The 23,764-nt window shown below is 42.5% G+C and overlaps 2 protein-coding genes across 7 annotated transcripts in view; one reads left to right on the top strand and one right to left on the bottom strand.

Moving 5' to 3' along the window:
* Nucleotides 1-1,887: 1,887 nt before the first annotated feature.
* Nucleotides 1,888-12,334, bottom strand: LOC125753386 (proline-rich protein 2-like). Its single transcript, XM_049099597.1, has 3 exons — nucleotides 12,309-12,334; nucleotides 5,035-5,427; nucleotides 1,888-3,159 (listed from the first exon to the last, which is right to left on the bottom strand). The coding sequence occupies exons 1-3, from the start codon at nucleotides 12,332-12,334 to the stop codon at nucleotides 3,081-3,083; spliced, it is 498 nt and encodes a 165-aa protein (XP_048955554.1). The 3' UTR covers nucleotides 1,888-3,080.
* The window catches only part of SEC22C (SEC22 homolog C, vesicle trafficking protein), a 28,483-nt gene continuing 9,391 nt past the window's right edge, over nucleotides 4,673-23,764 (top strand). The window contains exons 1-6 of one of the 6 annotated variants that reach the window (XM_025461172.3): nucleotides 5,052-5,166; nucleotides 15,304-15,389; nucleotides 15,871-15,905; nucleotides 16,381-16,589; nucleotides 20,454-20,617; nucleotides 22,519-22,698. In XM_025461172.3, coding sequence (XP_025316957.1) covers nucleotides 16,408-16,589; nucleotides 20,454-20,617; nucleotides 22,519-22,698 — 526 coding nt within the window. In that variant the 5' untranslated portion in view covers nucleotides 5,052-5,166; nucleotides 15,304-15,389; nucleotides 15,871-15,905; nucleotides 16,381-16,407. Of the gene's footprint in view, nucleotides 4,820-5,029; nucleotides 5,167-5,311; nucleotides 5,622-15,303; nucleotides 15,390-15,870; nucleotides 15,906-16,380; nucleotides 16,590-20,453; nucleotides 20,618-22,518; nucleotides 22,699-23,764 lie in introns of those variants that run through there. The other 5 variants (XM_049099609.1, XM_025461173.3, XM_025461168.3 and 2 more) reach the window with 5 other exon arrangements.

The following is a 23,764-nucleotide window of genomic DNA, read 5'->3' as shown; positions in this document are numbered from 1 at the left end:
TGCTGGGCTCTCCCTCCACAGTCCCCTTATTCAACCCTGAGAGGAGGCAGCTTTCATCCCATTTCACAGCTTTCATACCAGTGAGAAACATGGGGCAACATACCTAAACTGGGCGAAGACTTTAGGGCTTCCTGATTCCGAAGCCTGTCTTCACAAACCAGTCTCCCTCCCCAGGAAAAGTCCCCAGAGGTTCTGCAGAAAGCAGAGTGGGGCAGAGAAGGATCATTAGGAGGAGAATTTAGGCCCTGCTTAGTCCTATGCAGTGCTATTGTTACACAAATGAGGAAGGACCATAACAGAGATGATGTAAAGATTTTTATTTATTTATTCATGAGAGACACAGAGAGAGACAGAGACATAGGCAGAGGGAGAAGCAGGCTCCCTTTGGGGAGCTGATGTGGGACTTGATCCTGGGACTCCACAATCACGCCCTGAGCTGAAGGCAGACACTCAACCATTGAGCCACACAGGTGTCCCCAGAGACGGAGTTAAGTTGGGGCAAGTGTAGGGGACCACCCTACCAACCTGGTCCAGCATGCAGGGAACGCCCTCCAGGAGAATAGACGTTTCAGTATGAAGAGGAAGTGGAGGTTACCCAGGTGACAAGTATCCAGAGCCCGGGCTCTCTCCTTAGAATAATCAGAGCCATAGATGGTTTTAGGCAAAAGGAAAATGAAGTCAGAGATGCATTTTAGAGTTTTCCTGGCTGTAGTATGGTGAAAGGTAGGGCAGCCAGACAAGAAGAAGAAAGGAGAATCAAACAAACACAGAGAGGGCTATTTGCAGCAGATGTGTAGGCCAGAAATGGTGGGAGCAGTGAAAAAAAGAAATCTGTGCATTTGAAAGACATGAGGAATAGACTCCACAGGCCCTTAGTGAATTAATGGGGGAGGGAGAGAGGAATAATTAGGGATGACTTCTGGTGTCCTGGCTTAACCAACTGAGAGACTGGTAATGCCATTTATTCAGACAAGGAACAGTAAAGGAGAAGCTGGACTGGAAGTGAGAGTGAGAAAGTTAGCCTTGACCATATACATGCAAGGTGGTCAAATGGAGAGGCAAGGCTGGCTATTTGGGTCTGGAACTCAGGGTCAAGGGCCGGTTTGGTGATAAAAGCATCACTTTGAGAAGCATCACTTGTGGAAACTGACTGGAACCGTGCAGGGGATAAGACTACTCAAGGAGAGTGAGTTGGCTTCTCTCCTGGCCAAGGAAAAGAAACTACAAAGGAGAATGGGGGCGGGGGGGGGAGACTAGAGATATAAGAGGAAATCCGGGAGCGTGGAGGGGTAGAGGCGAGACAGTCATATGGGAAATAAGAGTGAGTAGGAAAGCAAGATAGAACAGCAATTACAAATGCTGTGGAAAGGTCAATCAAGGTAGAGACTAGGTCTTTGATATCCTTAATGGAGGAAATTCCAGCGATATGTCGAGGCAGCAGTGAGAATTGTCAGGGACAGTGAAATACAGGAAAGGTGAAGCAAATGGAATCTTTAGAGCAGGCCACTCTTTCCGAGAAGTTTGACTGTGAAGGGGAAAAGGGAACAAAGGTGGTAGTTGGGAGGGACAGAAGTTGGTGCAAGCTGAGGGCTATCCCTTTAATGGTTGTTCTTTTCTTGGTGAAAAAGGCACCTGGGAAAGTGAGGGGGATGTTGAAGAGTGGAAGATTGGGGAAGCATGCAGGAGATTTTGAGGTTGGTATTCTGGAGAATTGGAGAGAGGCAAACATAGGACTGCTGGACAGTGTTGAGGACCTGGTGGAGGTGGGCAATGCATATACATAGCACTGATCTGTGTGGTTGTAAGATTTTTTTTTTTTCCAGCAGTACTTATAGCTCAGGAACAGAGTTAGAGAAACCCAGAAGGTTGGATTTTTTTTCCCCAGAGTTGGAGACCTGCCAGGCAGGTGTGACAGAAGAATAATTGCAGAATGGAGGTAAGCATATTGGGAAAAAGGTGATGGAAGTGATAAACCTTGGACTTTCAGCTGATGGGGAAGGAAATAAAGATTGGGGAGAGGTGATACATTGAACAAAGTAAGAAGGACAAGTGGAGTGGAGGCTTCTGCAGGCCAGAGAACAGTGGGCAGATTTCTGAGAACAGTCAAGGGACAGAGATCAGGTGTCTGCATTTACAACTTCAAACGTGGAGCTCTTCTATGGTGATAAGCAGTTCAGGATGTGATCCTGAAGTGGAGGGATGAAGAAGCCTGGGAAAGTCAAAATGACCAGTGATGGAGAGGAGGGCTAGGACTTCAGATTCTACATCTTACCTTTTAGCCCAGTCCACTCTGGTGCCCCAGTCACATGAGCTGCACCAATCAGAAGGCACAAAGCCCTATTATAAAGCACTCAAACTGTAGATTCTGAGAACCCGGGGCTCCATATTCAAAAGCTGTAGGTCTGGTGCCAATTTTTCCTTCCTCATTCCAAGCCAGAGCCTTGTTTTCATGACCGTGGTGAGAAGACCTCATCTCCATTCACGTGTGAATGCACCTTGAGAGGGAATCCTAGCCTCTTTCCTGGCACATACAATGAAGGGGTTTCAATCTCCTTTACCAATCAAATCTCATTGTTTTTATCCTTTGTGTCTCTTATGATCTAGCCTCATGATCATTTGTCACACAGGCCAACCCTGACTCAGTGGCGATCCCTGGAGGTCAACTCTGTCATAGCTCTCTTCTGTTTTCATTTTGTAATTTTTCTCTATGTGAGGTCTGCTTCAATTTCTGCCCATTTGGTGATGATTTTCAAAAGTCTATGTCCAGCCCAGACCTGTACATGGAATGCCAACCTGTATGTTCGACTGTGTACAATGACATCCCAACCAGAAGTGTCAAAGGGTGCCTCAAATTCAGTTTGTCTTAGATGGAACTAGTGATCATTCGTCTCTCCAAAATCAGATCCTTTTCCAGCGTTCTTTATATCCATGAATCCCTCCACTTTCTACCCAGTCACTCAAGGCTGAACAGTGGCATTGTCCTTGAAGCTACTTTGTTACCGTTTCACATCCAGATCATCACCAAGTCTTGTTGATTTTTCTCCTCTATGTCTCTGCAGACTGCCTAGTTCTCACCCTCTTCACCATCGCTCGGGTCTAAGTCCAAGCTCCAACTTCATCCTCTCATGCCCAGATGGCTGCATTGGCTTCCCAGCTCTCCTATCAGAGAGATAGGAGATAGGTGGTCTTAGCTCTTCTATTCTCTCTAGTGGCTCTCACCATATTCCTTACTCTCTAAACTCTGAGTTTTTTTATCTTTCTTGTCTTTTTCTTCTTTGTGGTAAAATATACATAAAATTTACCATTTTAACCATTTATTTATTAAAGATATTATTTTTATTTTTAAAAATATTTTATTTATTTATCTGAGAGAGTGAGCAAGAGAGAGCACGAATGGGAAGGAGGGGTGAGGGAAAGCAGACTCCCCTGGGAAGGGAGCCCAACCCAGGGCTCCATCCTAGGACCCGGGGATTATGATCTGAGCTGAAGGCAGACATTTAATCAACTGAGCCACCCAGCCACCCGCTCCTCCACCCCTGCCCCGTTTTAACCATTTTTAAATGTACAATTCTGTGACGTTTAAAATTATACATTGTTGTGCAGCCATCACCATTATTCATTTTCAGAACTTTTTCTCCTTCCCAGTTGAAATTCTGTGCCTGTTGAACACTAGCTTCTCATGTACTACCCCGTTTCTTTTCATCCCTCAAAGAAGCCTTGCTGCCTCCCTGTTCTTTGTACATACTCTACCCTCTGTCTGAACCAGTCTTCTATCCCTTTTTGCCTCCTTAGCTACTAGTCAGCTGGTGTCACATTCTCAAAGAAGCCTCCTCCGACTCCCAAGTTCAGACCGGAAGCTCCCGTAATTTCTCTAAAAAGCCTTGTTCCTGGGATGCCTGAGCGGCTCAGTAGTTAAGCATCTGCCTTTGGCTCAGGTCGTGATCCCAGGATCCTGGGATGGAGTCCCCCATCAGGCTCCCCAGAGGAAGCCTGCTTCTCCCTCTGCCTGTGTCTCTGCCTCTCTCTCTGTGTCTCTCATGAATAAATAAAATAAAAACATCTTAAAAAGGAAACCTTGTTCCTCTCTGAAGAGCACGCGTCTCGGTTTGTATTTAAACACACGTGTAACTGTTGAATTGTTCGATTGGTGCTCTCACTCTGCCCTCTCTCTTTTCTTTAAGATTTCATTTATTTACTCATGAGACACACAGAGAGAGAGAGAGAGAGAGAGAGAGAGAGAGGCAGAGACACAGGCAGAGGGAGAAGCAGGCTCCATGCAGGGAGCCCGACGCGGGACTCGATCCCGGGGCCCCAGGATCAGGCCCTGGGCTGAAGGCGGCGCTAAACCGCTGCGCCACCCGGGCTGCCCTCTGCCCTCTCTTAACATAGTTTTTAGTGTCAGGAGTTCCTTCTGTGTCCCCAGTGCCTGGCATAGTGTCTGACACACAGCAGGTGCTCAAAATTTGTTGGAGGAAAACTAAATGGACGACTTCAGCTTCCCTGCAGCGGGCCGTGCATCTGTGGTATCTGTGAGCGCCTCCCCCGCCAGACTGAGGTGTGTCCCTCCAGGGTCGGACTTCAGCACCTCGTCCGAGGTGGCAGGAGGCTGTGCTCTTTGGTTTCGCCTATCTCGGGCTTCCCGCCCCGCCGCGCAGGCAGCGGAACCCACAGCCGGGGCGTGTCGCGCAGTTCCGCGGAACCTCCCTGCCTCGGCGCGTCAGTCGTGTACTCTACCCCGGCAGGAACCGAACGGAGACGGAGAAGTCTCCTGGCACCTCCGGACGTGGGGACTACAGGCCTGGACATCAAGCCCACCCGGGTGAGAGCCCCGAGAAGGGACGCAAGCCGAGAGGCGCGCGCGCCGGGGCCACAGCCCGGGCGCCTTCGGGTCGCAGCCCTTTAAGAAGCCTCCGGGTCGGGACTGCGCGGGGAGCGGGCGGGGAGAGCGCTCCGGGATTGGTCGGCCCGGGTGCGGGTGTCGCTTAGCAGCAGCGAATGGAGACTCAAGGCCTGCGCATGCGCACCTCCGCCTACCTGCGCCTGGGCCGCCAGTGACCTGGGCCGGGTCCGCCCGGTGGGCTGAGGTTGCGGAGGCGGCGGCGGGTGGTACTGCGGCGAGGCGGCGCGACCCGCGGGCGCCGACTCCCGGAGGCCGCCGTGGGCGAGGTGAGGGCTCGCGGGTGGAGCCGGGCGCCGCGGCCCGTTAGCCGAAAGCGGGCGGGGTCGGGTGTGGCGCAGGGCGGGCCTGGAGGTGGAGGCGGCGCCGGGCCCGCCCCTCCCTCGGGCCGGGCTTGGCCCCACCTGGCTCCGTGGGGCTCGTCGGAGTCCTCTGTCCGCCTGGCTTCCCCCGGCGGGTCTGCCGACTCGGGGACGGCGGAGGCGCGCGCCGGCAGGGACCCCGAGCTGACAGCTGCGCGCCGATCGCTGCTCCCAGTGGGAGGAGAAGGGGTGTGTCCAGATGAGAGGGGGCGATCGTTTCCTTCATTGTCCGCGAAGCCCCGGTCAGAGTACTGTTTAATTTTAATAGCAAACTTTCCTTGGCATGCCGGAGTTCTACGGCTTGCGGTACCAAATCCTGGGCACACTGGACCAGTTTTCCGAACATCAGGTATATAGAGGAGGTGAGATGTACATTTGTGCCTATTATAGGCTTACCTCTGGACCTCCAGAGCCAGGAGGATGAAGCACTCCGGGGAAAATTAGTTTTTTTGTTTTTCTGTTTTGTTTTGTTTTTGGAAATCAGAGCCACAAAAGAATATTCCCAGTTGGCGAAAAGTAATTGGTGATATTTGTCACATGGTCAGAACAAAAAAATAAAGCTCAGACTGATGGATAAGGTAAATCTTAGTTAAGTTTTACAAAGGAATTCATCTCGAGAAAGGCAATTTTAGTGAAATTAAAATGCAAATAATTGAAAGTGGTTTAATACTGGTATATAGAATTAAATCGATATAACGGTGTTTGCTCTGGAAAATACATTTTAGACAATGGTTCTTAGAGCTCTGAGTGTTTGTGTTCACAACACAGAAGACATCTTGCAATGGAAAAGTTTTATTCTTAGAAGGAGCCTCAGAAACCAGCTGCATCGGAAAGGTGATTGACGGTCAGAGAGGAAAACTGACTGACTTACTAAAAGTAACGCGAGGAGTATGAACAGTTGTAAAAAGAGTTCTTTTTTAAGAACCCTGTTCTTAAACAGGTCTTAAACCCTGTTCTATTAACAGGTCTCTGATTAGTTGAGTAGTGATGCTCTAGGAGAAAGAGAAAATAAAATAGCTGTAATCCCACAGATTGGATTTAGAGAGGGAGAGTGTAATGAAAAGGTTATATAGGTTTTTGAATATTTTGAGTAAGGAACTTTGGGTTTGAACCCTGGCTCCATATCACTTATGCCTTGGGAGCTACAGTTTCCCCACCTGTCTGGTATAGATTATGCCTACTTCATAGATAGTTAAAAGGAGTAAATAACATTATCAGTTTAAAAGTTCTAGCACAGTGTCTTGCATATGAGTTGCTATCAAGTTCAGGCCTCTGCTCTTCTTAGCTCCTATGAAAGAGTTGACCTCTACCCACGCACCTCCACCCACTATCCCCAAGCAACATGGAACAAAGGAGCCTGAGTGATCTACAATTTGGGTAACCAGTTCTCAAGTCTTGTGGCTGAAGATGAATTCAGTAAGGATGACATAACTCAATTTTGTTTTCTATATTGTGTATTTGAGGAATGGGTAATATGCCTTATGGTGAGCACATATTTGAATATTTGTGTGCCAAATTAAACTTGTTTTGCTTGTTTATGCTACTATTTTGCAAGGCCCTGGTCACTTAATGCTGTTTTTCTCTCATGCTTTCTTTCTCTCTCTTTTGGAGAGAGGAGGGGGAGGCATATATGTGGTAGGGATTTGGGAGAGGGCTAAGTGTAAGACCGAGGAAAGAAAAAACAACATTGGGAGCAAGGGTGGTCTCCAGTTAGGCCCAAAGTCTTTGCTGATAGAATAGGGATAATCTATGACATGAGCAGTTTATAAATAGATGCTGAGCAGAGGATTTAGGAAATGGAAGAGGCAGATTAAGATACCATTTTTATAAAGCCTGGTAGTAACTCAGGTGCTGTATGTTTGATTACTAATTCAGTTTCTCCTTTAAAAAAATTCTACTTCTATTAATTTTTTTCCTCTGCAAGTAGAAATTTATTGTGGAAAAATATTCGGAATATAGCAAGATCTGCAAACCCGCATTTCTTGGCTCAGTGGGCAAAAATAAGGCAGCTCTTAGGTCATTCATTCATTTACTTAGCAGTTTTTACTGAGAGCTTCCTCATGTGTGCCAGGCATGGTGTCAGGTTATGAGGTCCCACTGGCCTGTAGAAGGAGCAGGGAAGACATACTAGTGTCTCTGTGTGAGTACTCTGAGGGTGCTTTTACCCTTGTATAATTGATAATTTTTTTCTATAATTGTGGCATGATTTTCCAGATTTATACCACTACTTCTTGTTTTTTATTTACTATTTATTTATTTATTTATTTGAGACGCAGGGGGAGAGGGAGAGAGGCAGAGACACAGGCAGAGGGAGAAAAGCAGGCTGCATGCAGGGAGCCCGATGTGGGATCGATCCGGGGTCTCCAGGATCATGCCCTGGGCTGAAGGCAGATGCTTAACCACTGAGCCCCCCCGGGCTGCCTTACTTCTTGTTTTTTTTTTTAAACTGAATACTAGTTATCTACAAACACCTTTTATTTTAATTAATTAACTCTAAGATTAGAACCCCTTCCAGTTTGGAAATGTCATGTAGTTATAGAGCCTGCTTGCTATAAAACATATTTTTCAACATTCAAGCATAGATCCTCAAAACTTCAATTAATTAGCAGACAAGAGTATTGATCTATTTTAGAGATATCTAAAAGTAATACTTAAACATAAAAAGCAGATAGGAGCATAATTTAAGTAAGTGGTATAAAGACCTTAAGTTAATACTTTTTTTCTTCAAATTTTATTTAAAAATAATTATAGGAATTTGCAAAGATAGTACAGAGAGGTTCCATATACCCTTTACTTAGTTTCCCCAATTGGTTACATCTTACGTAATGTAAGTATAGTACGATATCAAATCCAGGAAAAAAAAAAGTTAAGATATTTAAATTCAATTGGCCAACATACAGTATAATACCCAGTACTCATCCCATCAAGTGCCCTCCTTTAGTGCCTGTCTCAAATCCAGGAAATTAGCCTTGATAAAAGTACATATAGTTCCATGACATTTTACCATATGTATAGATTCCTATAACTACCACTATAATCAAGATACAAAATTGTTGCATCACCACAAATATCTTCCTCTTGTTCTCCTTTCTAGTCACACCCATACCTCTTCTCCCCACCATCCCTAACCCTAGGCAGCCACTAATAATTTCTCCGTCTGTGATTTTGTCATTTTGAGAATGTGACATAAAAGGATTCCTATGGTATGTGACCTTTTGAGATTGGATTTTTTTTCATTTGACACAGTACTCTTGAGATCCATCTAAGTTGATCTGAGTTTTAGTAGTTTATTTCTTTTTACTGCTGAGTAGTATTCCATGATATGAATGTACTGTTTTATTTGACTAGTCACTTTGTAGGGTATTTGGTTGTTTCCAGCTCTTGGCTGTTATAAATAAAGCCGTTGTGAACAATTGTACACAGATTTTTGTGTGGACATAAATGTTCATTTCTGTGAGATAAATGCCCAGGAGTGTGATTGATAGATCATACATTAATTGCATGTTTAGTTTTAGAAGACACTGCCAAACGACTTTCCAGGGTCACTCTTCCATTAGAGTCTTACCAGCAACACATGAGAGATCCAGTTCCTATGCATGCATTACCAGCATTTGATATTTTCACTCTAAAAAATTTAGCTGTTCTCATAGGTATACAGTTTTATCTCATTGTGATCTTAAATTACTTTTCCCTTAATTGCTAGTGATGCTGAACATCTTTTCATGTGCTTATTTGTCATCCATATATTCTTTTTGGTGAAATGTCTGTTCATGCACTTTGCCTATTTTCTAACTGGATTGTTTTCTTACTGTTGAGTTTTAAGAGTTCTTTATAACTTCTAGTTATCTAGGTATCTATATAACAGATATGTGGTTTACAAATGTTTTCTCCCAGTCTCTGGATTGTCCTTTCATCCTTTTCACGTGAGCTTTTATAGATTGAATGTTTAATTTTAAGGATATCCAATTTACTAATTTTTCTTTTGTGGATTATGCTTTTGATGTCATGTCTAAGAACTCTTCCCCAAGTTCTGAAGATCTTTTCTTACATTTTCTTCCATTTTTATAGTTTTACTTCTTAGATTTACATTTATGATACATTTTGAATTGACTTTTATGTAAGGTGTAAGATTTAGGTCAAGAATTTTTTTTATAGCTATCCATTGCTGCAGCACCAACTATTGAAAAAACTATCTTCTCTCCATTGAATTGCTTTTATACCATTATCAAAAATCATTTGGCTTTAATTCTGTAGGTCTATGTTCACTCTTCTGCTCTATTGATCTGTATGTTCCTCTGCCAACACCACACAATCTTGATTAGTTTAGCTATATAATATCTTGAAATAGGATAGAATGGTTCCCTCCACTTTATTCTTTTTCAAAATTGTTTTAGCTATTTTAGTTTATTTGCCTTCCTACATAAATTTTAGAATAATCTTATCTATCTCTACAAAGTCATTTCTGAGATTTTTGTAGGAAGTGCATTAAACATATTTATCACTTTGGGGGAGAATTAATGTCTTTGTTGAGTCATCTGATCCATGATCATAGTATATTTCCTCATTTATTTAAAGACTTCTTCGGGGATCCCTGGGTGGCTCAGCGGTTTGGCTCCTGCCTTTGGCCCAGGGCGCAATCCTGGAGTCCCGGGATCGAGTCCTGCGTCAGGCTCCTGGCACGGAGCCTGCTTCTCCCTCTGCCTGTGTCTCTGCCTCTCTCTCTCTCTCTCTCTCTCTCTCTCTCATGAATAAATAAATAAAATCTTAAAAAAAAAAAAAGATTTCTTTGACTTCTTTTCAGCAGTGTTTTGTAGTTTTCAGCATAGGAGCCCTGTACATGTTTTGTTAGATTTATACCTAAGTATTGTATTTTAAAAATAATAGTTTTATTGAGATTTTTTTGGCATGATTTTAAATAGTATTTTATTTTTAATTTTGGTTTCTATGTGTCCTTGCTAGTTTATAGGAGTACAGTTGATTTTTGTGTGTTGATCTTATGTCTTGCAACCTTGTTGAACTCATTAGTTCTAGGAGGTTTTTTGGTAGGCTTCTCAAGATTTTTCATGTAGGTGATTATGTCATCTGCAAATAGGAGTAGTTTTGTTTCTTCCTTTCCTATCCGTATGCCTTTTATTTCTACTTCTTGCCTTACTGCACTGGGTAGAACTTCCAGTAATGTGTTTAATAGTCATTGTGAGAACAGCATCCTCATTCCTGATTTTAGAGGGAAAACATTCAGTCTTTAACCATTAAGTATGATGTTAACCATAGGCTTTTTTGTAGTTGCTCTTCACCTAGTTGAGGAAATTCACCTCTATTCCTATTTTGCTGAAAGTTTTATCATGAAGGGGTGTTGAATTTTATCAGATGCCCTTTCTATAGTAATTGATATCATTGTGTGATTTTTCTTTTAGCCTGTTAATATAATGGATTATAGTGATTGATTTTACTGTGTTAAGCCAGCTTTGCATCCTTGGAATAAATCTCACTTGGTTATTGTGTCTGATTCTTTTTATTATATTGCTTAATTCAGGTTGCTAATAATTTATTAAGGATTTTCACATTTTTTATATGTTTGGTAGAATCTAAGTGAAAACCATCTGGACTTGAAGATTTCAGAAGTTTTAAAGTTACAAGTGAAAATTTCTTAATAGGAAATTTGGTTGTAAGATTGTTTAAATTACCTATTTCATATTGGGCGAATTGTGGTAGTTAGAGCTTTTTTGAGGAATTGACCATTTCATGTATGCTGTCAGATTTATGGGTGTAGAGTTATTTATAGTATTCCCTTATTATTTTTTCTAATATTACCATTTGGTGCTTAAATTTTCCTCTTAGCAGTATTTGAGCTGTGTCCCGCAAATTTTGAAATGTTTTCCTTTTTACTCAGTGTATTTTTAAATTTCCTTCAAGACTTCCTTTTTGACTCTTGGTTATTTGAAAGTGTGTTGTTTACTTTTAAGTGTTTGGAGGTTTTTAGTACCTCTCTGTTATTATTTTCTAGATTGATTACATTGTGGTCCCAGAACACGCTCTATAAGCATTTTTTAAAAATTTGTTGAGGTTTGTTTTATGGCCACACCTATCTTGCTATCTGTTCCATGGGTACTTGAAAGGAACTCTGTTGTTGGGTGGAGTGTTCTATAAATGTTGAGTATATACTTTGGCTCATAGTGTTGTTGAGATCTTCTATATCTTTGCTGGTTTTCTGTCAATTGTTGAGAGTGATATTGAAATTTTCAACTGTAATTATGGGTTTGTCTATTTCTCCTTCGGCTTTATCAATTTTTCCTCATCTATGTTACATTTTTGTTGTTTGGTGCATATACATTTAGTTTTATGTCTTCTTGGTAGATTTATTCTTTAATCATTATATAATGTTCTTCTCCATCTTTGGAATTTTCTTTGCTTTGAAGTCTGCTTTATTTGATATTAATATACTCACTCTTTTTTATTTGAGAGAGGGAGAGAATGTGAGCTGAAGCAGAGGGAAAGGGAGAGAGAGAATCCTCAAGCAGACTTCTGGCTGAGCACAGAACCTAATGTAGGACTCAGTCCCAGGACCCTGAGAACATGACCTGAGCTGAAATCAAGAGTTGGATGTTTAACTGACTGAGCCACCCAGGCGCCCACTCTTTCTTTTGATTAATGTTTGCTTGGCATATTTTTTCTGTTCATTTACTTTCAACCTACCTATATTATTATTAGTTTTATTAAGTTTGGCTATTGTGTTTGTTGGTATGGATTTACTTGGATTTATCCTTTTTGAAATTTTTTTTAAAGATTTTATTTATTTATCCACCAGAGACACACAGGGAGAGGCAGAGACACAGGCAGAAGGAGAAGCAGGCTACCTGAAGGGAGCCCGACATCGGACCTGATCCCGGACCCCGGGATCACGACCTGAGCCAAAGGCAGATGCTCATCCACTGAGCCACCCAGGCGTCCCTCCTTTTTGGGATTTATTCTGCTTTTTGAATCTGTTGGCTTGTCCTTGCCAAGTATGGGAAGTTTTCGGACATTTCTTTGAATACTTTTTCAGTCCTTACCTCTTTTTCCTCTGCTTCAGTGACATGTATCTTAGATAATTTATTACTGTCCTACATTCCTGAGGCTCTGTATATTTTTCAATCTAATGTTCTCAGATTGTTCAAATTAAATAATTTTTATGTTCTCTCTTCGTGTTTACTGATTTGATTCATTCTTCTGTTCCTGCTGTTTGGCTGTTGCTCTCATCTGTTGAATTTTTTACTTCAGTTATTGTCTTTTTGAAAGTCTAAAGCTTCCAATTGGTTCTTTATGTCTTGTATTTCTTTGCTGAGACTTTTAATTTTTCATTTGTTTCAGGCGTGTTTATAACTGCTCACTGAAGCATTTTTATGATGGTTACTTCAAAGTCTATCATCTTGGTGTTAGCATCAGTTGATGGTCTCTTTATATTCAAGCTGAGATTTTCCTGGTTCTTTGTATGACTGGTGAATTTTGATTGAAACCTGGACATTTTGTTATGAGACTGGATCTCATTTAGATCTTTTTTGGGGAGCCTTTGTTGACATTGTGTTAGTAGGGGAGGTGGGAGTTGCTATCTCATTACTGCCAGGTGGGAGTAAAGTTCAGGTTTCCCAACTGGGCCCCTTTGGGCTTCCTGAAGGAGAGGGGCTGCTTATTATTGCTGGCCATAGGTAGGAATTCTGTCTCCTTAATGATACAGGGGGAGAGGTTGGCTCTTTGCTCCCAGTAGCTCCCTACCTGGTCTTCTCTGACACCCCAGCAGCATGGGAAATTGAGGAGGAGGGGACACGCCATTACTGCCAGGCAAGAGTAGAAGTCTGGGCTCTTAATTCAGCCTTTGTTGTGGATATATGATGGCTGCAGGTTTTTCTGTGGTGTTTGGCTGGAGTAAAATGTTTTTGTCTGAAACTTTTCTGTTTTGCTAGGCTGCACGCATCCTTCCTGGTTCTTTGGCTAGAGAGAGAAGGCTTTATTTTTTTTCATTGTTGGGGCTTTTCTTTTTTTTTTTTGGTCTACATTCATTGGCATTTTTGATTGCCAGCTTCTCCAGCACCAAGACCAGGATATATGAGGCAAAAAGAAAACTGAGCAAGCTCACAGCTGTGTCATTCCTCAGGTCCCAAAGTCCCTAGCCAGTCTGCCTTCTTCTCTCCACCTTTCAAGTGTTTATGTTTATTTTATATATAATGTCTATAGTTTTTAGTACTATTAGTGAGAGTAGGAAAAAGTACTTAAACTCCACCATTTCAGAAGTCCTCAGTTCATTCTTTTTTGAGCCGCAGTCAGATCTCTTATCCAAGTATAGACCATCTCATCATAGCTCATAACCTGAATTTGCAAATGTCAGATCCCTACAGATCCTTAACCAGACACTGTGAAGATACAAAGATGAGACTCTCTTTGCATTAAGATTTTTCATGTTTTGGAATATAAAGTATATGTCACAAAGAAAAAGAAGCTGGTGTCTCTGTTCTTAGGCTCTTCCACAGCAGTGTATAAAATCCCCCCACCCTTCAGACAGCTGCCATCCTGTACATTCACACACTCATACATGTACACAAATACAAGTAACATTTAATATCACAGCATCATAAAAATTTTAAAATATCTTAAATGGGTTTGGGTTTTACTAGTTTGCAGTACTAGTAACTTGATAGAACTGACAGTTTTATTTATCTTGAATGCTATTGTTTGGGGAGAGGCAGGTTTCATCACCAAGAGGAGCAAGTGGGTGAAGTAGAGAGCCTGGAGGGGATGTTTGGGTCTTTAGAGAGTGGTAGAACTGGTTCTTAGATTACTGTCACTTGGAAAGGTCACAGTTTTCCTTTTTACTGGTTTAACACAATAACCTGGCACATAGTAGATATTCTATAAAAAATAGCACTAGAGAGGGTTATTTGGGAATTGACAATTGGCATACGCGCCTACTTTCCCTTGAAGAACATAGAATTTACTCAGCCTCCTAGAAAGTTTCTTATTTTGCCTTGAGGTGCTTCTGTCCTGCCTCTGACTCTCTTCATATCCCATTGGTTCATTGTGTGTGTGTCTCACTCTCCTTTTTAAGGTGGGGGTAGGGTGTAGGGAGTGATCAATGTCTTTTCATATTGGCCTAACATTCATATTGAAGTTGTTCTTGTTCTTAACAAGTAGTGTTCTCAGAAACATCTTCATTACAGGTATTCTTAAACACTTCTCTACATGCATTGCAGAATGTCTATAACTTTCATTCACTGAAATAACACTGATCTCAGGAGAGCAAGCAAGTTGTGGATCTTGTTTCACCCCTAAGCCCTAGTCTCAAATTGATCTTATAGTCTTCCCCTGTCTCTATCAGGGCTTTGTGCCTGTAAATTTTTAAAAAATGCTTTCTAAATTAAATATTTTAAACATTCATGACAGTATACGAAGGTAATGAGATTAGCTTCCATACACTCCAGCCCCCATGACCTCTTTGGTGCTGGAGGTCTCAGCATTGGCCAAGTAGCTGGGGTACAGCCCACAGGGCCTTCTGGCAGTTGGCCAGGCTCTGCCAGTGGTGCTAGGAACTTAGCAATTTTGTCTGTGGAGATATTTTTCCTGGGACTTTTCACATTTTTACTGCCCAGTGGAAGTGTGAGGAGATGGGACAAATGGACTTTATAAGATCTGTTAGCTAGTAGACTCAAGCTTTCTTCTTGCCTTCTCCTTTTTTTACAACACCAATTTCTTCATGGATAAAATGGGAATAGTTATTCATTTATCCATTCCAGATATGGTCTTTATTCTTAGAACTTATATTTAGGTAATGGAAATGATAAATTAGTAAAATAGAGAACAAAGAGGCTCTCTGAGAATTTAGAGAAGGTAGAAGTACTTCCGGCTGGACACATCTGGGAAGGTTTCATGGAAAGGGGGGACTGGAGACAGTCCTTAATGTGCATTTGGATATGGGATGGTCAGAGGAGTAGCAGACACAGGCAAAGAATACATAGAGGCACAGAGATGAAGAGAAGAGTGTGCATCATAGGGGTTCCCCTTTCTTCCTATTTGTAGGAAATGAGAGGTCAAATGAGGTTACATCTTTGGAGTTCTTGGAACGAAAAGTCCACCAGTGGATGCACCTATTAACATCCTATCAGGTAGAGGACCTCAAAAACCCAATCTGTGAAACAGGATATGTGGTGCACAGAGAGACCCATTAAAGCTGCAGTGACCACCTCACTAATTCCTGGTTGTGGGGCTGCCACAGCCTTCACATGTAGGGTATGCCCTGTGCCAGCACCTGCAGAGTTAACAGATGGGGTTCAAACCCAGCCAGGCTCTGCCAGCAGAACTGGTCCAGGCTGTTTCTACTGTGAGAAGCACCTTGTTCCGATTTGCCAAGGGCACCATGAAGGCTCAGAATCTGTTTCTTTTTGCTTCTTAACAGTGCCCACATATCATGGCCAAATATTTAGTATCTTTATGTAATAGAATTTGCTAAATGACTTCCTTTAGCTATCTGTAGGGACTCAGTCATCATTTTGAAGACTGGCTTGGTATCAAACATTTGCAGAAATTCTAGAAGACCTACTACACTCTCTCAGCTCCATTTTTGCCTTCTGTTCTCTGTGCCAACAGCTTCAGGTTGGATGCTCAGAATCCTTCCACTGCAGGTGAGGATTAGACAACTAAACTGCTCAAACCGTACCTCCCCAGGGTGACCTGAAGTGCACAGGTCACTGTGCATCCCTGCTGCTTCAGTGTCAGGTGCTTCCTTTCCCTTTGGGGCCATGTTGCTATCTGTGTCCTGGCTGCCCAATGTCTTTGCTGTTGCTCCTGAGCCTTTATGGTGCTGCTTCTTTGCTTCTCTATCCCATTCTCCCTCATTCTAGTTGATTTAATTCTGGAAAGAGAGGGACTTGTTAGAGAAGGAAAAGGGGAATACAGGTGAAGAAGAGACAGGAAGAAAAATGAAGGGAGAACGAGAGGGAGCAACTAACATAGCAGCAGAGGCCAGGAAAGTAATTCTACAGGCAACATTTGCAGTTCCAGTGCGGGTGAGGGTGAAACAGAGTGACATTTCAAGGGCAGGGATGCCTCTGTCACCATCATCTGCCCTCAGTAACAAGATGACCTTGCTTTCCCCAGGTGTCCTCATGACTTCCCCTGCAGACCATGTCTATGATCCTTTTTGCCTGTGTGGTGAGGGTGAGGGATGGACTGCCCCTCTCAGCTTCCACTGACTTTTACCACACCCAAGATTTTCTGGAATGCAGGAGACGGCTCAAGACTTTAGCCTTGCGACTGGCCCAGTACCCAGGTCGAGGTTCTGCAGAAGGATGTGACTTCAATATACAGTAAGCAAGCATGTTCACTTTTGTAAACTTTGGTTTGCTTTTAACCATTATGTCAGGGTAACATGAGGCTGATCACACAGCATGCTGAATGGGTCTACTGTCAGACAGTGGTCTGAGGTGGTATATATTTATGGCCACAGAATCAAGGGAGCGTGATTGTTCCACCCCTGCATGGAGCATGCTGCTCCCACTCCTGCCCTTCTGTTAGTGGAATGGTCATTAGCATCAGGAGCCCTGGGTTCAATCAGTTTTTTTTTTTTTAAAGATTTTATTTATTTATTTATTCATGAGAGACAGAGAGGCAGAGACATAGGCAGAGGGAGAAGCAGGCTCCCTGCGGGGAGCCCGATGCAGAACTCGATCCCAGGACCCCGGGATCATGCCCTGAGCCAAACCACTGAGCCACTCAGGTGTCCCTCAGTCAGTTTTCATGCGTTTAGTTTGATAGTTTATTCTATCAATATCTCTATCTTAGATGGAGCAGGGTAGAATCTAGATTAAAAATCAGGGAAGGAAAAAGAGTGGGAAAGCCAAGAAAATAAAAGACTATGGTTCTTGCCTATAGTTTCTCTTTTATAAATTTTTCACTTTATAAAAAATTTTAGATTTTAAAACTTTTCTTATGTAACAGGAGCAGGGGAATGAATAATGAGCACAATAGGTCCCTTTTTTGAAGGAACTCATGAGGGAGCAAGAGCAATATCTAACTAAATATAATACAGTGGGGAAAATGCTCCAGTGGAAATAGGAATCAAGTGGTTCCAATAATCCTAGTAATTGTGGCTAGTGTTTTTTTTCTTTATGGCAGACATATGCTAAGCTCTTTATTGGCTTGTGAGGTGGGTAAGAGTATTCTACCCATTTTACAGAGGAGGAAAGTGAGGTTCAGGGATTTAGCTGAGGTTGTCCTGTTATTAAGTGGTAGGGCAGGCAGCTGGGCCCTGATGGTTGCGCTTCATGTGTTATACTGTTTCTTATTCTAGGACTTAGAGCAAGAAGCCATTCTATAGAAGGTATTAGGGGCTAGGCAGGTTTTGAAATATCAAAATGGCTTGTCATAGATTTTACATCCCTGTTTTCCATTATTTAGGCCCTCACCGACCCAGTCCCCTTGAATGTACATTTTTAGTTGACCTGATAAGGTGGGGTCCTTTAAGGGGATTTCAGCCTCAGAATCAGAAAAACGAAAGGAGAAGTCCAGGCTTGGTGGTGTGGTCAGGTGAGAAGGGATGGGCCTAAGGGGGTGCCAGATGGTAAGTACATGCAGCTGTCACCCTGTGCTGCGGGCTCTGGGTGCTCAGGACCAAAAACAGCTATGTCTGCCTCCATTAGTGGCTCCTTTCTCTGGGTGCCTGAAACCACCTTCCTCGATGTCCCTTCCTCATTATGCTCTGATTATCTAACATCTTTTGGGAACTTGGTGCTGAGCTACAAATTGGAAACCTTTCCTCTGATTAAAAAAAAAAAAAAAAGGCTGTGACTTCAAATGAAATTCTGGGTGCTTCAATAGTTTTTTGAAAACTGGAATGTAGCTTTGTGCAGTGGCAGTATCATAGCCAATGAAAACTGGAATGTAAAATATTCTGTTCATTCATATTTTAGATGAAATATTCACAAATATTTCCCCCCGTTTACCATTAACAAATTAAAACAACAGAAATCGGGGATCCCTGGGTGCCTCAGTGGTTTAGCGCCTACCTTCTGCCCAGGGTGTGATCTTGGAGTCCTGGGATCGAGTCCTACATCAGGCTCCCTGCATGGAGCCTGCTTGTGTCTCTGCCACTCTCTCTCTCTGTCTCTCTCTCATGAATAAATAAATCTTAAAAAAATAAAAATAAAACAACAGAAATTTATTCTCTCACAGTTCTGGAGGCCAGAAGTCTGAAATCAGGCAGGGCTGCACTCTCTTGAAGAAGACCTTTCTCGTGCCTCTCCACTACCTCCTAGTGGCTGCTGGCAGTCCTAGTCATTCACAAGAGTTAACCAGTCACTCACTGTCTTCTTGTTTACATGGCCTTCTACCCTATATCTCTGTAATGAAATTTCACACCAGTCGTTGGATGGAGGCTACCCACATCTATTATAACCTTATTTTATCTTGATTGTATCTTAAAGACTATTTTTAAATACGGTCATTTTCACAGGTACTGGGAGTTAGGACTTCAACATACCTTTCTGGGAGATGCACATCAGCCCTCAAATAGGGCTCCTCTTTCAAAAAGAAGTGCCCTCATTCTAAAAAGACTTAAGCCCTCCTGGAAAGTTACTCATATAAGGAGGAGGTTATCCTTTTTTTTTTTTTTTCAATTGACAGAGTTTTTATACAGAGACTTCCAGTTATAAAAGGATGATAGAACAATATAACCTAAAAACTCTTTGCCAGAAACATCCCGAAATGCAGGTAAATGTACATGAAAACTTGTTTTATTATATTTTATTTTTTAAGATTTTATTTATTTATTCATGACAAACACAGAGAGGGAGAGAGAGGCAGAGACATAGGCAGAGGCATAGATGCAGGACTTGATCCCAGGACTCCGGGATCATGCCCTGAGCCAAAGGCAGATGCTCAACCACTGAGCCACCCAGGCAGCCCCGACAAAGTGTTTTAAATGTGTAGCTGAGCTTGAAATGAATTCCCAAGGTGTCAGAAACGAGGGGAACAGGAAATCAGGGTGCTAAGCATGTGAGCTGACACTGAGGCTCCTGGGTAATCAGTGATGGTAAGCTCGGGGCTTGAGTTTCAGCACCCGTAAAGGGAGAGGTCTTTGGGCTTGTGTAGGGTGAGGTGTTGGGACAAGACCCATGCACGAAGAAGGGATTGTTGTCAGACGACAGCCCTGGTGGAAGGGTGATAGGTGAGAAATAGCTGCTCACCAGTACAGGAGTTACTCATCTCTACTTGGCTTTGAATGGGAAGGAAAAATAAAGTCTTATCTAAGAAACCAAACCCTACTTCTGTGCCTTATGTAGGATTGGAGTTTAAGTTTATATTTCCCATGGTCTAGGAATTCCTAAACCAAGGTTCAATTATCAGTATTGGTTCCAGACTGATGTTACTCCTGGAGTAGCTGGCCAAAGCGAATGGAAAACCACTGTGGAAGGAGTGTGCCACAACTCAGTGCTTGAGAGATTCTTACAGGAAAGGAAAAGGTCCACTGGTGCCCTCTCACCAAAAATTACAGAACACCAAAGGAGATATTCTACAATGAGTGGGAGTCCATAGACACCACAGAGAGAAGAACTCAAGTCCCCAGAACTTGAAATGATAGCACAATGACAGTCTGAAAAGCAGTCAATAAAGGAAAAAAACTGCATCAGTTTTATGAGACCAGAATAACCCCAATACCACAACCAGATGGAGACAGTAAAAGAAAGGAAAATTATAGGCCAATCTTACTTTGCATAAACAGAAAAGACCTAAATCAAACATTAGCAAACTAAATCCAGCAGTTGTGTGTATGTGAATATGTACAAACTTACCACCCAGAAGGCTTTATTTCAAGACTCCAGGATAATTTAACATTAGAAAGCTATTGATGTCGATTAAAGAAGAAAAATATTTTGCTCTATAGATTCAGTGAAGTCTGGGGCTATCCCTTCTTAGTGGAATGTGCATTTCTCGTGCGGGAATCAAAAAGAGTGATCACGCACTAGCAGTGGCAAATAACTGCTATTTTAGAGAAAGCACACAAAAGGCACAGTGCCAGGTAGGCCCGCTGAAGAGACACTATACATGCAGCAAATGGCTACAGGGCTGTTCAAGGCCAGGCAGGTGCCGGCGCAAGCATGCTGTGTCCGGGTATGGGGTGGGAGTACAGGGGTCTGCTCCCTGGTAATGGAGATGTTGCCCTTTTGTTTCAGTTTTTCTTCTTTGCGGGATGTGGCTTGCATGGCTATCTGCTCCCGCCAGTGTCCAGCAGCCATGGCCTTCTGTTTCCTGGAGACCGTGTGGTGGGAATTCACAGCTTCCTATGATACCACCTGTATTGGCCTAGCCTCCAGGCCATATGCCTTTCTCGAGTTTGGTTTGTAATCCTCTTTCTTACATATCATTCTCTCTTATGGCATTGTATGTCTAGGATTGATGGTTTAGGTTTGGCTTTGACAATCAGGGCAAATCCTGGAGGTGCTATAACATGTCACTGGAGATCAACCTGGTACGCTGACATTTCATAGTGATTGAAGTGGCCCAGAAAGCTTCATAGTTTAGCACTGGCTTTCCATCTCCTCATAGACTGTGAGGCAGCATTGGGGAATGGTGAAACCTGTCTTGGTTATTCACCATAGTCCTCTGAAGCAGGGGTCAGCAAACCTGTGGTCCAAGGGCCAGCTGCCTGTTTTTGTAAATAAATTGGAATGCATCCTACGCTCATTCTTTTATGGATCGCCTGTGGCTGCTTTGCCCTTCCGCAGAGTTGAGTAGCTGTGACAAAGACCATATGGGGTCTAGAAGCCAAAGATATTTACCTGGCTGTTTAAGAAGATTTGCCAACCCCTGCTCTAGAAAAGTATTACTCAAAAGGTGGTATGTGAACTTGTTCTTCTGTCATGAGGTAGGTACAGAAAAATGAGAATAATGTGTTTATTCATTCGTACAGTAATTTGGTATTCCTGCAGTTTTTTTATTGCATTTTATCAAAATATCTACAACCAATATTTTTACAACCATTTGGAAATAAGAAAAACTGGCCCTTCACTCAGAGGTCTGAGGCATACTGCTTTGGAAGAGGATAGGTTTTTTTCCTAGACCTTGCCAGAGAGGCCTTGTAGAGGCTCAGAGGCTTTAGCACACAGCCTGATAATTAATAGTGTATGCTCTGTTTTTCTCAGGCGAGTCAAGTCATTCTGAGCTCTTGGGAGAACAAGAGTTGAGGTGGGAGGTGGGGGGCATTCTGTGGTTTCTGTATAAACAGCTGCTGTCTCAGCACTCGGTAGGTGCCAAGAAGTGTTGCCCCATGCGCTTTCTGGCCTGATTGCCAAAGCCCTCATACTCCCTCATGTGGTCCACTGGCTGATGCATTTCTTGGTCATCCAAAGGTGCTGGGAAAATCCCTGGCACACAGGCCTCTGCCTAGACCTGTAACACAGAGCAAACGTTCTCCCCAAGTCTCCCTGTGAGGCCTAGTTCACCACTGCTCTCAGCCCCACTTCCTCCTCCAAAGAGGGCTTGCTAGCCCCAAACACCACAGCTGAGACATCCCTTGACTACCAGTTGATAGCAGCTGCTGACTGTTCTTCCCTCCCCCCTTCCCCGGCTCTGCATGTGCCTTCTAAAGTGGTGTGCTTGATTTGACAGCAGACCCTTCCCCAACATTATGTTTCCTCACTGCTGAGTGAGAGGCAAATATAATAGTAGCTGTTGTTATGTGTGCATTAGGCATTGTTTTGCTTTGCCAATATGTATGAAGCTCTACTTCAAATACTTATTTAAACTTGGTACTGGCTTAATACTAAGAAAAATAAAATAACTAAAATCAATACCTTTCAAATATATCATCTTAGTTTGCACAATATATTCATATTTATTTATAATTTTTTTCTCACATGCCTTTTTTAGAGGTAATTAGTTCAAGAATAACTGTCTCCCCTTTCTAAGCTTTGGAACATTCTGTGAATTGCCCAGGATTGTACTATCAGTAGTGGCTAAGACTCAAGCCCCTATCCCTCAGCTCCCTCATCACGGAGGTTCTGGAAAGCATTACTGCTTTCTCTGTAGACACTCACCTTTTAAGTATCATGCACTGAAGAGATTGATGAGACCAGTAACATCATATAGTAATCATTTGACCTTTAGGTATACCTCAACACTCTCAGAATCTGGCTGACTTACCAGCTTGCTTAGAAATGTAAACTTCATTTTGCACATACTGTTCTATAATACCCATTCCGAAGCAAATGTTTAACTTGGGTTGCTCTCCTTTTACAGACAGTGTCATTCAGAAAGTGAAGTGGCATTTTAACCATATAAGTTCCATTCAGATGGACAGCAGCTTAGAAAAAATTCAGGAGGAGCTGGAGTTCCAGCCTCCAGTAGTTCTCACTCTGGAGGACACAGATGTGGCAAATGGGATAATGAATGGTCACACACAGATACACTTGGAGCCTGGTAAGTGGTTTGCTGTGCTCTTGTGTCAATGAAAGTGAGGTGACTTTAAGTATTTCAAATGGACATTGTTTTTTTGTTTTTGTTTTTTTTTATCAAGGAGGTGTTTTTTGAGGGTGGATGTTTATAAAATATGTGGGGAAAAATATGGACTGATCCTGTTTCCAGGTGACTGTCAAAAAACACTTTACTGTTATGATAGTGAGTTGATCAGGGGAAGGGGCAACTCTTATAATGAAATTCAGAAGAGTGACTTGGCAGATTGCTTAATCAGGATGAAGTCCACTAAGTTTAAATATAAAACAGATGCATTCTGTTTTGCTGGAAGTCACTTACTAAACTGTAAGTAAAGATTTGTACATGCTCTGTTTCTCTCCCTTTCCCTCTCTCTCCCTCCCCCACTTTCTCTCTATTTTTCCCTTTAACAGTGAGTCCTTATCTTATCACTTAGTGAAATACTGCAAATCTCCAATGAGAAACAAACCCCTGCCCTCCCTGACAGAGGGAGGGAAGGGCCTTGGGGATGAGATTGGACAGGGTCAGAGCTAGAGTTCTAGTGCTGTCACTCTGGTTTTCCATGAGCTGTGGGGATGTCCCTCTATCCCTGTGGATTTCTGAGCTGAGTGCCCTGGCATTCTGTGACTTAGCCTGGCATTAACATCATTAGCCATTCAATACCCAGCATATAACAAAGCATGATTTTTTTGCATTCCTTGTTACAATTACACACAAACCAATTTTCCATGAAAGTGGTATTTACATTTTAAACATTCTGTAATGGTGTAAGAACTGAATCCTTCTTTGAAATAGTTATCTATACTCTAACAGTCTCATTATTTTAACAGTTTTTATACTAAACTCATTGCTTGATCTTTAGAAGTGGTGTATTAAAATGTTCACATTTTTTACTTAACTTTGTGTTTTGATTTAATCTATTCCAACCAATACATTCCTGGATTGGCTCTCATGCCAATCAATAAGTTGTAGTTTATATTGGGGATCGATCGACTTAACTTTCATAGAAAGAAGAATGGGTAGTTGAGTGCCAAGCCGCTTCTTTTGCCTTATG

Source organism: Canis lupus, chromosome 23, assembly GCF_003254725.2.
Source record: "Canis lupus dingo isolate Sandy chromosome 23, ASM325472v2, whole genome shotgun sequence".
In the NCBI taxonomy this organism is placed as follows: Eukaryota; Metazoa; Chordata; class Mammalia; order Carnivora; family Canidae; genus Canis; species Canis lupus.
This window is presented reverse-complemented; position numbering and strand designations above follow the sequence as displayed.